At 27.3% G+C, this 15,102-nt stretch overlaps 1 protein-coding gene across 2 annotated transcripts; it reads right to left on the reverse strand.

The window, feature by feature from the left end:
* Positions 1-4,332: 4,332 nt before the first annotated feature.
* On the reverse strand, positions 4,333-13,241 carry LOC123263168 (SET and MYND domain-containing protein 5). Of its 2 annotated transcripts, XR_006509111.1 has the most exons (5): positions 13,088-13,241; positions 12,392-13,000; positions 5,472-5,649; positions 4,992-5,386; positions 4,333-4,889 (listed from the first exon to the last, which is right to left on the reverse strand). XR_006509111.1 is itself a non-coding variant. In XM_044725713.1 (4 exons), exons 1-4 carry the CDS (start codon positions 13,130-13,132, stop codon positions 5,061-5,063), a joined length of 1,158 nt encoding a protein of 385 aa, XP_044581648.1. In that variant the 5' UTR covers positions 13,133-13,241; the 3' UTR covers positions 4,963-5,060. The 2 variants fall into 2 exon arrangements, 1 of the variants encoding a protein (XP_044581648.1); XM_044725713.1 differs by lacking the exon at positions 4,333-4,889 and having other exon boundaries at positions 4,963-5,386.
* Positions 13,242-15,102: the final 1,861 nt, after the last annotated feature.

Raw genomic sequence — 15,102 nt, forward strand, 5'->3', positions numbered from 1 at the left:
CTATGAGTCATGTAATTAAGTAAATCAAAAATAAATCAAAAAGAATGCAATAGTAAAATTTCATTAAAGATATAGGAAATTTTCATGTTAGAACTTCGTGCAGGTATGTAAATTAAAGCTTATCTTACTGGCTTTGACAGTAAATTTACAGAAACCAAAAAAAAAAAAAAATCTTGTTCAAAAATTATTTGGGGAAAAAGTAGTAAAAGTTAGGACAAATACAATAGTTAGCATAGTTTTTTTTTTTTATTTGGAACTTACGCGTCAGCCTTCCGGCCTAGACACGTGGGACTAACATCCCTCTTTTACTGGACTATTTATAAGACATTTACAGTCGACGCTCTCTGTATTGGACCTCTCTGTATTTGACCGCTCTCTGTATTTGACCACATTCTTCCTCTGTATTTGACGATTTTACACAGCTCTTATGGACAAGGACGAGTCAAATACAGAGAATGGTCCTGTACGGGTGAGTCAAATACAGAGAGCGTTGACTGTACCTCCTCAGCGGCTGTGGCCGACTTACAATCTACACCCGCATTTGCCTGTGCCCCGCCCCTTAGCACAGTGACCAAGGAAACCACAGAAACCTGGCCAGGGTACAGTCGGCAAAGGAGCAAGCCTTGGAAATCGCAGAAAAACTGCGACTGCCAGGGCTCGAACCCACGCCTGAGCGATTGTTGTACGGGCAGTCTAAGACTTAAACCGCTCGGCCACGCAGTCACTATTAGTCACTATTAGCATAGTTAGATTTTTATGAAATCTACTTAAAAAAAAAAAAAAAAAAAAAAGATACGCAATACTTTATTTGATCTCAAATTGTTGAGTTTAAATCTCAATTATTTCAATGAAATGCGATGGATTTAAATCGTAATTATTAAAACGATTCTTCATCAGAAAATTATGAATCTATTACAAAAAAAATTAGGAGAGTTTATCAAATTTCAAAGTTAATGTAAACATTTAATTAACAGGCCTGCTTTTTAAAAGTAAGTGTTATGTTTTCAAATCGGTTTATGAATAAATTCATTACAAATTATACTAGGCGTGATCACTGAAAATTATTATATGGCTAAAAATAACACGGAACTGTGTTAAAGTTACCCGAGTATGATTTACAAATTACAGTAAAATCAGTCGCTTAATAATAAAGGCATATTGTCCACCTATTTTGTGGTAATCTTATTGACACAGCGATCCTTTATAATAGAGTCACAGCAGGTACCAAGTTCCATCACTACGTTGAGTTTCCCCGATACAGAGCTTTAGTGCCTACCGCGACCTAAACAAATAAGACTGCGGTGCTACTGAATTTGTTCTGACTCCCTACTCTTATTGAAATTCCGCTAAATCTCTAAATCTTCTCCAATAGAAAATTAGGATCGAGGAAAACACTACCCCAATCGTTTTAAATAAACATACGTCTTCAAAAAAAAAACATTGAAACCGTGAAATATCTTCGGTGTTATCTTATCTATTTTATCAAAAAATAATACTTTTTTTTAAGTAACTTACGAGAAAATTATACATGGTTTTTTATCAATTTCCCAAGGAATTCACTTGATTCATCATAGGCTTCATAAATTAAAATAATTATTATACATGAAATATTAAGTCAAATATAATCTACCCAACACTTAATAATATTGCCAATTCTTTAGTTAAATATATTGTTTAAAATAATGTTAACATTTATTTATGTATAAAAATTTAATGTTCTGTTAAACATAATGTCATTAAAATTGATGCAAATCCCAAAAGACGTATAATTTTTTTAGCCTATAAATTATTATTAAGTAAATAAAGATTATTTATTAAAAAAAAAAAATTTATTATTCTTTCAGAACTTTGTTAATTTGTTGCTATCAAAACGTTTGTTTGTTAATTTCGATATCATCTATTTACTATTTAAAGCATAAATAAGCATTTAAAAATGAGATGCTACAAAATAATAATTTTAATTTATATCATAATCAATTATATATCATACCATTATTTCCTTTTTACACGCTTTATATTAGCTTCACTTGTATGTCAGTTTGTCAGTATGTCAGTATGTAACTCTCCGTGGGTAATCTGCGCGCCTGCGGCCTTCCTTGGTTCTGGTAGCCGTTTCTCAGGCTCGCTCTCCGAAATCGAACTCTGATTCCCCGTATTTATAATATTTATAAATAATTATTTTTTATTAGCTTCACTTGTATGTCAGTATGTCAGTATGTCAGTATGTAACTCTCCGTGGGTAATTTGCGCGCCTGAATATTTTTGATAATCAACAAATAATAGTTTAAAAAAACTAAAAAATCACGCTTTTATAAATAAACCAAACTAAAAAATAAGAAAAAAATAATAATTTAAAAAAACTAAAAACACTCTTTATATAGAAAACCAAACTAGAAAATAGAAAATAAATTTAAATTAAGAATAGTGTTAAAAATTTCAATAAATATAAATTAATAATAGTGTAAATAAAAAAAATGTATTTTATTTTAAAAAAAGCGTGGGGTGCTTTTTAAGATATTATCAAAATGATAATCACTCTACTCATATCTGTCAATAAAATATTTATAACTATTGACACCATGCACCTCACGCTTTTTTTTAAAATAAAATACATTTTTTTATTTACACTATTATTAATTTATATTTATTGAAATTTTTAACACTATTCTTAATTTAAATTTATTTTCTATTTTTTAGTTTGGTTTTCTATAAAAAGCGTGTTTTTAGTTTTTTTAAACTATTATTTATTAAAGTTCAATTTGAAGAATGCGCCATAACAAAGCAACAATTTTTCTTTCCTTGTTTACTTCTCTATCCGACTCTAATTAATAATTTTTGGTGCTTTCTTTAAGGAGGTTCGAGCATAACTTATGAGTCAAAATAATGTTAAAATTTTTTTTTACTTTCAGTCTTCCCAATATTCGTCAGAATTGTTTATTTTAATTTAAAATAATTTGAACAATTTAATAATTGATGATTTTAATTTATTTAAGGAGACCCAAGTACCCTCCTAGTGTAAAGAATGCCTATAAAAAAATAATACGTAAAAATACTTTTGTTATGCATCTTAAAATTAATTTTTAAATTAATTACTAAGATTTTTGAGAAAATTTCCGAAAAATTTACTCATTAAACAATTATTAACATTTAATTGACTAATAAAAAATATAACACTCTGAATTACCGGTATACACTTGAAAACACCGCAAGAGTTCCCTAACTGTTGGAAGTTATGGATAGGTAATCGTGATTATTAGGTTTTATATTTAGAAATGAAATACACAGTGGTTAACATTAATATATTTAGTCTTTATTGAAAAGACTACGTTTTCGAGAAACGTCCTTACGCTTGAAAGAGTCGGTTAGTACTAACTTAAAAACTAATAGGAAACATTTACAATGAGGTCTAAGCCTCTCCTTAATAATCGTAAAATTACAGATGTTTTACTAAAATATATGTACAACTCCGAAAAGTAATAGAGTCCTTTGTGTGACCCAAGTGTCCGGGGTCATAAAACAGAGGTAGGACTTATTTTTCCCTTTCGAAAATATTTTTCAACTAAATATTAAATTTCCTTAAACATAAAATCTAAGCATAGAATAAAATACTAAAATAAAAATAATTTGTAAAATAAGATTCAATTTTTGCTCAGAGAAATTCAACACTAACCTTTGAATTTATTTATGTTTAATGTCTAACTAAAATGACTAAGATCTTTTAGCATTTAAAAAACCGCGGTTACTTATGCATCGGGTAACTGCGCAAGCAGTGTTGCCAAGTCAAATACAAGACTTTAAAGAACGGAAATAATATGTTAAGTTCGGAAACCTACTTTTTTTATTGTTTTAATTGAAAGCTTATTATTTTTTCAATCGAATTCAATGAAAATAAAATTTTTTTTAAATCATTAATTGCATTAAATTCTTAACCATATACACGGCTGGTGGAAAGCTAATTATTTGCTAATTATTTGATTAAATATCCCGGAAACCTCCTGTTTTTTATTTTTTTTTTTTTTTTTATTAATCATTGGGCTACGTAGATTGAATTTACAAATTTTCAGGAAGTTTCAAAAATTTGACTACTTCGCGTGGATCTCCTTAATAAAATAAAGTAATAAAATGACTTTCGTATTTATTACTTGCCGGATTAAATAAACAGATTTGGCAACAGCGCGTTTGATTATACCCATCACAGAGACGTGGATGACGTGTGAATTAAATATTTCTCTCTTTGTAACTATATTTCTATCCTTTTCTTTTTTCTCAGCTGTTGACGCGACGTTGCCAAATTTTTATTCGAATAAATAGCTGAAAATAAACGAGACAAAAACATAAAATTAAACTTTAAATATTTCAAAAATTATATCGGTAATGTATTATTATTAAATTTCTTTTATATTTTATAATAATCCAAGTTTCTTGGGTATAGTGTTTTATTCGTTAAAGTTGAGAGGTTAATATTGAAAAAAATAATTAAAGTCTCGACTAAAGTTTATCCGCCATAAGATCCCGTGTATAAGGAGATAAAAAATATGATTTTTGAAATTTAATATCCAAGTAACTAAACGGTGAATCTTTTTAAAATTTTGGGATTAGATAAATGACGTATTTATTTATACATATACTTAATTTTAAAGGTCAAAGTTGGAAATCATTTTTCACATTAGATTCGCTCGAACCTCCTTAAAAATTATCCATTTTTTCATACACAGAGACAGTACTCCTTACCTCTACCCTCTATACATTCAACATTGTATTTTACCATTTAACATTTACCATTATTACCATTATTACTAGCGAACTCTATGTGGCACCACATATCTATTCCAAAATTTGCCAATTTGAACTTTGAATCCATGTATGATATGTGTTTATCCTTATAAGTCCTGAAATATTATGATTCAAAATAATTCTTTTACAAGTTGAAGCGAACTATTTCCTTCAATGAATGAAAACGAATTTAATTTTCGTGATAAGTTTATTCAGACCTTCTGGTACTTGAGATTATAAAGTACGGCGATGTTTTGTATAAAAGTCACATATGATTTTTTAATATTTCAACTTGACATATCATGATCATAATCATCATCAGAAGTAACATCAGAATCATCAGCTTGCGCGATACATTTGTCACACTGACAAACGAACAAATACAATGAACTCAATAATTTCTGTCGAGAATGCCTACTACGCTCTAGCTCACATTCATCTAAATATCCGATACAAATTTCATCTTCGGGCTGAATATCACGGATTGCTTTTATCCTTAAAGTACTATTAGAGTAAGGGAATTCAACAACTGCATTTGGTGAACAGCTATGATTGAGAGTTGATTGAAGTGCGTATAAACCGGATCCTTCATTATTAAGAAAAGTTCCTACAACTATTAATTAAATTATTAAGTGTTTTATCTCACCATGCAAAAAGCCGGATTTTTAAATTAAGTATTTATCAATATTTTACAATACCTTCATCCATATCGTCATAAATTTGATCGATGAACTTATCAATTTGAATCCTTCGATCTGTGGGTAGTTCCAGAGCAGTTACATTCTTTACCCAACGGCTGAATGCGCTCGTACCTATTCCTTGACCATTTGTGCCGACTAATGCTAATAAACTTCTGAATCCTTCTGGAGTAAACCACTGAAAGCAAATCATTTGATTAATCGTTCAACATTTACTTGTAAATTTTGAGATATTATTTTATTTTTTGTGAAATTAAATATCAATTAAACAAATTCATCTAAGATTTCATGAATAAAACTTAAGTATTCAATTCTATTAGTTTAAAATTATAGAATGAAATAATTTGTTTGAAGTTAGATTATCAGTTCGTTAAAAAAGTGTGCTTAACTGAGAAGAAATAAAAATTATGTCCAGACAAGGATTTTTTAACTCAAGAATTTTTTAAAATGAACAATTTAATAAATTAATTTTTTAACAAAAGTGTTAATAAGATAAAAGCTCCCATTATTGATACTATAAGAGTGATCATGAATATTTGAATTTTTTTATCGTGTTTCAAATCAATATTGTCAACTTTTTTTTTATAGGACACCTTAATCATTGTTTTTACTTATATAATTTAATTAATTAACTTAAATAATAGAACATTTAATAATTATTATATCAACTTAAAACCAACAGGTCGAATGTATGTATTATTGACAGCGCAACAAATTCAAAGAGCCGATTATTGACAGGTCGTTTATTACAGTTAAATTTGTATTGACAATAATTACACCGGCACACAAAAAAAAAAGTTGTCTGCACACCAGGCGCCACCTATCTACGGGCATGTTTTTCGACCCGCTGTCGAACACGAATTTCAAGTCAGTTTAGGCCGTCCAGCCTTCAATTTCGAGTAAATTGCAAAAAACCCCAAAAAAATAGCGAAAATTCGATGTTTTGGCAAGAAAAAAAATTTTGAGATCTGAGGCAAGCATAATTTTCATGTATTTTGATCTGTTAAATACTAATTTCGATCGTACTTTAATCATAAACCGTTTTAAATTTAAAAAAATTGTAAAATATCCTTAAAAATTGCAAAAATCGTGAAAAATTGGGATTATCTTGTTACAGAAAATTTTGTGGACCCGGATTGACGAAGATTTTCATGTAATTTAATCTGCTTGATCTGATTCTGCAATAAATTTGGCCCATAGTCCCCTCAAACATTCATAAAACTGCAAAAGACCGATAAAATAGCAGAAAATTGCTGCTGAAAAAATGGAAAAAAATCTTTTAAACACAATTAAATAAATTTCTTGTATTTTTTATTTCTAAAATACAAGATTAAGATCCAAGAATGTACACAAATTGGATTTTTAACAGTCTTTCGAATGATCTACGACGTGGATACCTCTTCTTCCACCTTTTCTTTTATTTAGTAAAAATTTGCCATCGTGTTGGGATTTCAACTTCTTCGATGTGCAGACTTCATTTCATTGCATGATCGCTTGTACTTGCAATCAGGGCACCTCCTCGGGGTGACAGTGGGCAACAGAACCATCTGGCAGAGTCCCTGGGTTAACGGCGTATGTGCCGTCATGACAGGTACAAGTGATGAGTACTTTACGATGCAGGGATTCGGAAACCCAGTATCGGCGTCTGGTCAGGGTGACATAAGTGGAATGGAGACTAGGTATCAAGGAAATTGGAATATCAACATGATATCAGACTATTGAGCTGGACACTCAAAAGAGATATACCAGAAGAAAATAACAAACGAAAGATAAATCCACTCCGTAGATCATTTGAAAATAAGAGTTCTATACCACCGAAAAACAGTTTAAAAGTTGGGAAAATCATTCTTCTAATTCTGTTTATACATCATTTTCATAGATTTTACAATTTTTTTGCATTTTCAGATATTAATCTTGTATTTTTTTAATAAAAAATACAAGAAATTTATTTAATTGTGTTTAAGAGATATTTTTTCATTTTTGGAGCAGCAATTTTCTGCTATTTAATCGATTTTTTGCAGTTTTATGAATGTTTGAAGGGACTATGGGCCAAATTTATTGCAGAATAAAATCAAGCAGATTGAATTACATAAAATTCTTCATCAATCCGGGTTCACAAAATTTTTTATAAGAAGATAATCCCGATTTTCTTCGATTTTTGAAATTTTTGATGATTTTTTGAACATACATAAAAATTATGCTTGTCTTAGATCTCAAAATTTTTTTTCTAGCCAAAACATCGAATTTTCGTTACTTTTTGGGGTTTTTTGCAATTTACTCGAAATTGAAGACTGAACGGCCTAAACTGACTTGAAATTCGTGTTCAGCGGGTCGAAAAACATGCCCGTAGATAGGTGGCGCCCGGTGTACAGACAACTTTTTTTTTTTTTGTGTGCCGGTGTTATTTTTACTAGCTAATGCAAAACTATCAATAATTTTTATTATTTTCAAATTCGTTTGAGACCTAGCTTTTCTATATTTTTTGCCAAGTTTTTTTTCAGCAATTTTTTCTAGTCTTAAATACTTTGATTCTTATAAAATCACATGACAGTATGTCAACATTAATACATTGCCATGAATGTTGAAGGGGTTGAGTTACCTTACATTATGGCCTATGTCGTTAGTTGACGCAAGTTAATTTTTGTGTCCCCATCATTGACATCTGCCATTTTATAATTAATTTTAACTCGATAAAATATAAGTAAATGGTTATATGGTTATTTAGACCATAAATAATCGAAAATAATTTTAATCAGTGCAATTGCATAATAAAAAACATTGAGAAATCTTGATTTGATAATGTCTTTCTTAGCAATATTGTTAAGAAATTACAAGCGTATAAGCGGTTTTGGCCTACTTGAAAAAAAAAGGAATTTTTTTGCGGTAAATAGTTTATACCTTGGAATTAAATTTTATTTATTTATTTATTTATTTATTTAGTTTTAATGCCAAGGCGTTAAGCCGAATGGCAAATTTTACATACAAAGATAATGTTCAAATAAGTACAATAAATTTTGAAGCATTGATAGAGTACATAAAACAGATTGCAATTAAAACAAGAGTGTAAATCCAAATTTTTATATACATCACAATATTATGTTATTTTCCAGCATACTAATTTCTAACTATTCGTTACTCATTAGAAAATCGAACAATTTAATTTTGAAAGTCTCCAAACTAAGAGCATTTACAATCTCAGAAGGTAAGTCGTTCCATAACCGAATAGCTGTTATTACAAATGAATGCTCATAGGTTTTATCATTTTTTAATTTTTTATATATTCAAAATTATCATGAAATATCAACAATTGTGATTATTAACAGATTTTAGTAATCAAATTATAAAATTAAATAGGGTGTCAATGGTGGGGGCCCTTTCAATAATAGGGGTTTTTACTTTATTTGTTTTCATTATTACACGAAAAAAAAAGGGGGAAAAATTATATTGTAAATGGTAATAGGTGTCAAATTTAAAACTAGAAAAATTGCAGTTCGGAATAATATTTGTAGAATTCAAACTTTGAATGTTAATTTTCACAGCTTTAAATGTAATATTTACATTTTACAATGTAATTCTTGCAAAATCTGTAAAAATTACAATCTGAAACCGTCATTGTACCAATTTTTAGTAGATTTCATAGAAATCTATTTATTACACGTATGTCCTCATGTCGTAATTCTTGAAAAATTTTGCTATTTTCTGATTCAGCTCGTCAGGTTTGTTCAGATTACGCCACTAGTTCAAAAGTTTATACATGTATATTTGTATATATTTATACATTTATACGATATAACTCTGTGATATTTAACGAAATATAACGAAATTACCTGCTCAATTGAAAATTTTAGATTATACTTATAAAACAACTAGCAGCCCGCCCCGGCTTTGCACGGGTATTTAACAAAAATTTCAAAATTAAAAATTATAATATAATATTGCCTATGTCACTCGGGGATAGTGTAACTTCCCAACAGTGAAATAATTTTTCAAATCAGTTCAGTAGTTTCGGAGCCTATTCAATGCAAACAAACAAACAAACAAACAATCAAATCTTTCTTCTTTATAATATTAATATAGAAGTATAGAGTAGAAAGAAATTGAAAAACTGATTGGCCTCCATTAAACATAATTATCACATTATATGTAGGTGTGTATATTTTTAGATATTCTGGTAATAATAAATAAAAATAAAATAAGTAGCTTTACATGAGTTAAATTAAATGAAGTATTTTTTTCTAAGTGCAGAGAAAAAAATATTATTTTACTCTAAATATACTCCATGCATCAAGATTATAAAAGTTACAAATTGGAACATAAAAAGTGTATGCGTTAAATAGTAAAATATACGTTGTGTAATATAATTTTTTATTCATGGTCGCGAATAACTAAAATTGTAAATAATTTATTTTTCAAATAAAATATTCATTTTGCTGTAGACGATTTCTGCAGATAACAAGAATTAATTACGAAGTAAATATTCGAAATGTGTGGTTCTTGTTGAAAATTTTATTTTTAAAAAATGAATACGAGTTATAACTGCAAATATCTCGGCAACGAATGAAGCTAGTAAATTCTTTTTTTTTTTTTATTATTATTGTTATTTTTTAATTAAAGTTTAATGGGATGAGCGTAGGATAGTTACATGAATAATAAAACAAAGCAAAATCTTGTATTAACAGTTGATTGATATCGCGATTTTTAGCAGTAACATGATACGAATCAATTTAGCAGAAATTATGATACGAATGAAACGATTAAAATGGTTGATATTTGTTAATTTAACTGCTTCAAAAACAGTCTCGTCAAGTCGCATTGTTAAAAAATTTAGTAGAATCAGAAAAACTGAATAAAATAAAAAATTAATTCAACTCCGCCGAGTGTCAATCGGCAATGATTATTGTATGGAATTTTTAGTGCCTATTAATTTTATACCAGCCCTGAAATCTCAGAAATTGCATCTTCATTAAAAATTTCTCATGTGTTATATTCAGAATGATAATGTCTTTCTTGAAATAAATGAAATATTTACTTAAGGAGGTTCATCGGCAAGAAAAAGACACCAATAGGTTATGGGTATTGGTTTCTTTCTCACGAACTAATTCTGCCTCTCTTTACAGACTATTTCTCACTTACTTCCACTCACGTAAAACATCGAAAGTCGCTAAGTTCAAATATTTTTTATAAAAAAATGAATACCGCTCGTTTATGTTATTTTTGATAAAAAATACTTGTTATAACTTCAATTAAATATTCTCAGTTTTTCAAAAAAATTTTAAGAAAAGTATGGTTGTTATTCAATAAAATGTTCACTCTAACTACGGTCAGGATAGGGAATACATGTTAGATGTACGATTTTTAATTGCTAATATTTCGAAAATTAGCACCGCAAGGACAATTAAAAAAATTTATTCGTATAGAGGATACTTAAAAGTACGCGTATTCAAAAATTGAAGAATATTGTAAGAAAAGTGATTTTTCACGAAATCTCCTTAAGGATTTTTAGAAGCTGAAATTAAAATCCATAAGTAAACTTATTATGAATAACGCTTATTATGAAGAATGTGAACATTTTCCTGCAATAAATTTGTTATTCCTGTCAACTCAAGTTATTGTTTTTACAGTTAATTGATTTAAATTATTTTTACAAAGTTTTATTCATTATTTTATTGTAATTACGACTGAAATATTCTAGTATGAAATTTTTAAATAAAAAAAAAAAATTAGATTTTCAAATAATAAAATTAATTGTTTGAAAGTTGGGACCACAACATCAGAGCAATTGCAGTTTCGATTGCTTTCACGAAACGAATGAAATTTTTGAAAAAAACGCTTTGTGGTGAAATAGTTTATTAAATTATCTATTATCTCTAAAAACATTTTTTCAAAATTTTCATTCGTTTCGCTAAACCGATTGAAACTGCAATCACTGGTCTCGGCTGTTAATGGTAAGCCGTGGTGAGTGTATTTTCTGAAATTTTATTTTTATAATTACCTTTTGAAAAAATTTTTAAATTAACTATCATAAAGCTTCCACATTAGCTATATTTCAGAAACTTTATTTTATTTGATTTCAAAATTTATTTAAGAGGTGATTAGAAAAATAAAATCTCTAAAAATATATTGACCTACCGTTAAAGTTAATCTAGAATAAAATAAAAAAAAAAACTGTCATTTTTATACTTAAAAATTTTTTTGGAAATCCTAAAATTTAAAAGTCTGGGATTGAAAAAAAATTTTTTTCAAATTTTTTATCTTGAAATATAGGAATAAAAAAAATAGAAATTTTTTAAGCTAAGCATTTAATTTTTATGATACTACTATTAAATTTACCTTGTAATCAAACAATTAAAAAAATAAAATTACTATTTTTACGGTACTGGAATCAATAAATATCTAACAATTTTTTAGATTTTTATAAAAATTATAAATTATTAATTGATATGAATAAAATTCCACATGCAGAAATTTGAAAAAAATTATGATTGTGAATTTTTAAAAATGTTTTTTTATCGTAATTTAGATTTTGTTTATTTATGCCAAGGCACAGGCCAAATGGCAATTTCTATTACATAGTACCTACAGTTTTTACAAAGTAAAATCAAATGAAACTAGGAAATTAATATAGAAAATAAGAATTTAAAATGTGGAATTTTAATGTCACCGATTCAAATAATAACTCAGCATAATAATTCTGTGAATTGCACTCACTTTATCCTTACCATAATCTTTAATGTATTCAATTTAAATTTGTTATTTATTAAATGTCATTTTAATTATCAAGACTTAATAAGTAATTGATTTATTGTAAAAATTAAAAAAATAGCTGATTTTAGTATCATACATTTTTAGATTTTTTATGGCAAAAAATACGGTGTCCATCTTCTAAACAATTAAAAAAATAAATTAGATATAAAACATACCTGAGGAACATAATCTTTATTGAAGGTTTGCTCCAGCAATTCTCTTAACACATCAATCTGGCCAATAAATTTTTCTCCCAGCAAATTATGCGCTATTTCATGAACTTCATTCACTGTTTTATGACAAAAGTTATTATACACAGCTAAAACGCTGGATTTATCATCAGCTTGATTAACATGAGCTATCATCCTCGCTAAAAGCATAATTGTAGCTGTCTCAGGTGGGTAATGCATTTGCTTCCAGGTTTCTTTTAATTTTTCCAGCGGATGACCTTCCTTATTTCCGCGCGTTTGGCTACATAGAATTCGATGATACTTACTAAACGCTTCTTTTAAACATTCATTGCTACAAAATTTAATACCACACTCTGGACATTCAGCGAACAATTCTTTTTTCATTTCACAATATTCTGGATACGGCAAAACTAGATTTTTTTTTCCAGTTAAGCGACGTACATTTTCTTCGGCATTTTCTAACGGGTACATGCAATTGTCACATGCCAGATAACCATAATCAGCGTTCCAGGAAAACTGACAACAAACTACGGGTTTTTCTTCAAAAATTATCTCGTCTTCTTTAAAAGCGCGTAACGCAAATACTCCTTTACCCTAAAAAGTAAAATTATTAGTCTGATTAATTTTTGTCTATTATCTTATTTAATTATTTATTAATAATAATACGATTTAATGAATTACCTTCTCTTCATTGATAACACGAACTTGAAAACTTTGCTCGTCCATGATTAAAAATTATAATCTACTTTGACTTATTTTATAGCATAAATTAACAAACAAATAAACTTTGTTTTTTTTAAATTATTAATTATTGCAACGTGCTACTGGAATTGCATTGATTGTAAAAACACAAGACTGTAAACAGAAACTGAAAAAAAGAAAATAAGCTTTAAAGAATTTTATAGCAAGGTCATCTATTGGTTGCGTTCAAAATCATAGAAAATTTTCTTATGCACTACAACACCAACATATGGTTGAATGAAATATATAAATTTTTTAAATTTTAAATATTTATAGATTTTTTAATTTTTTAGCGAAATAAAAATTTGCAGAAAAAAAATAGATTGTTTAAAAATTTTAGGGCAAAAAAAAAAAGCTGAAATGATTTTAATTTTTGTAGACTGACATTTCTTTAAAAGTTTTGGATTATCACTATTTGATATGACAAAATATAAGTTTTCTTAATGGAAATTAAATTAGCTGATATCTGAAAATTTTTATAATTTTTTTATTGAAAAAAAATAAAAAAAAAATTTGACACGGAGAAAATTTGAAAAATTCTAAGTGCAATTTTTGAAAAATATTTTTTTACTTATAATTTTTATTGATTTATAAATCAAAAATTGTCAAATGTCTGCTAATTTTAGTATCATATTTTTTAATTATTGTATTATGTCCTATTTAATTTTTTTTATTTACTTACAGCAAAATTTTTGTTGATCATTTTTTTTAAATTGCAAGTAATTACTGAAAAATTAACTTGAAAAGAAAAAATATTAGTTTCATATACATATTAATTATGTAAGTTTAAGAATTAAGAATATAATTATTTTCTCCTCTATTAAAACGTATGACAATTATTTTTAAAAAATTTAATTTATCTTTCAGAGGTTCTAAAGATGAAACTTTTAAATAAATTTTTCTTGCTGTAATTTATTTATTAAAAAAATTCCAAAATTTAGCAGATGTCCCTCAAAATCAATATCATAAAAATTGACAATGTCCGTTAAATTTCTAGTTGTGGAATTTTTTTATTAAAATTTTTCCATAAATAATTTAGTTGTCATAAAAATCCATGAAATCGACAAGTGTCTGTTAATTTCAGTTTCACTGTAAAAAAATCGCGCCAAATCCACGTTCATAAGACTATTAAGAAAAAAAATTTTTATTTCTTTACAAAAAGATATAAAATAAAAAAAAAATCCAAGTAACCGATATGGTTGTATATGATTTTTGGACATTAAAAAAAATTTTGTTGTAAATTTAAAAATTAAAAGAAACAATATTGGAACGTACTTGGTGTGCGTCATTGTGTACTTCAATTTTTTTCAAAAGTCCTAGTAGATAGATTTTAGGAATTTCATAAAAAGTAAAATATTTCGTAACCACGCACACTAAATACGTTCCAAAATTGTTTCTTTTAATTTTTAAATTCACAACAAAATTTTTTTTAATGTCCAAAAATCATATACAACCATATCGGTTACTTGGATTTTTTAATTTTTTATTTTATATCTTTTTGTAAAGAAATAAAAATTTTTTTTCTTAATAGTCTTATGAACGTGGACTTGGCGCGATTTTTTTACAGTGAAACTGTTTTTGTTCGGATATATTATTAAAAAACTATATAAGCGATATTTTTAATAATTTTCTCGAATCAATTTCTATTTGAAGTAAAATATAAAAATCATAAAGTCTCTCTTAATTTAAATATAATAATAATGTTGATTCATTAATTAAAAGAAAAATAATAATTTTTTTGACAGTAAAGTTAATGTTAACTAGAAATTCAAATTGCGCGCATACGCGCGCGCTCTAATCTTGAATCAATAAGGAATCAGGGTCCATATTTTCGATACTAAGCTAACTTCATTCTACCATCAATTTTAGTATATAATATATAATATATAATATAATATATAATATATATATATAATACTCTTTCAGTAATTTATGTCCGCCATTCTTATTGCGAA

Source organism: Cotesia glomerata, linkage group LG4, assembly GCF_020080835.1.
Source record: "Cotesia glomerata isolate CgM1 linkage group LG4, MPM_Cglom_v2.3, whole genome shotgun sequence".
Classification (NCBI taxonomy): Eukaryota; Metazoa; Arthropoda; class Insecta; order Hymenoptera; family Braconidae; genus Cotesia; species Cotesia glomerata.

Bases quoted from the DNA above. Each gene is read 5' to 3' on its own strand.
- LOC123263168 (XM_044725713.1), bottom strand. From the start codon at position 13,132: ATGGACGAGCAAAGTTTTCAAGTTCGTGTTATCAATGAAGAGAAG. The intron at 5,650-12,391 runs GTATGTTTTATA...ATTTGCTTTCAG, and splicing joins ATAAAGATTATGTTCCTCAG to TGGTTTACTCCAGAAGGATT. The intron at 5,387-5,471 runs GTATTGTAAAAT...TTTAATTAATAG, and splicing joins TTATGACGATATGGATGAAG to TTGTAGGAACTTTTCTTAAT.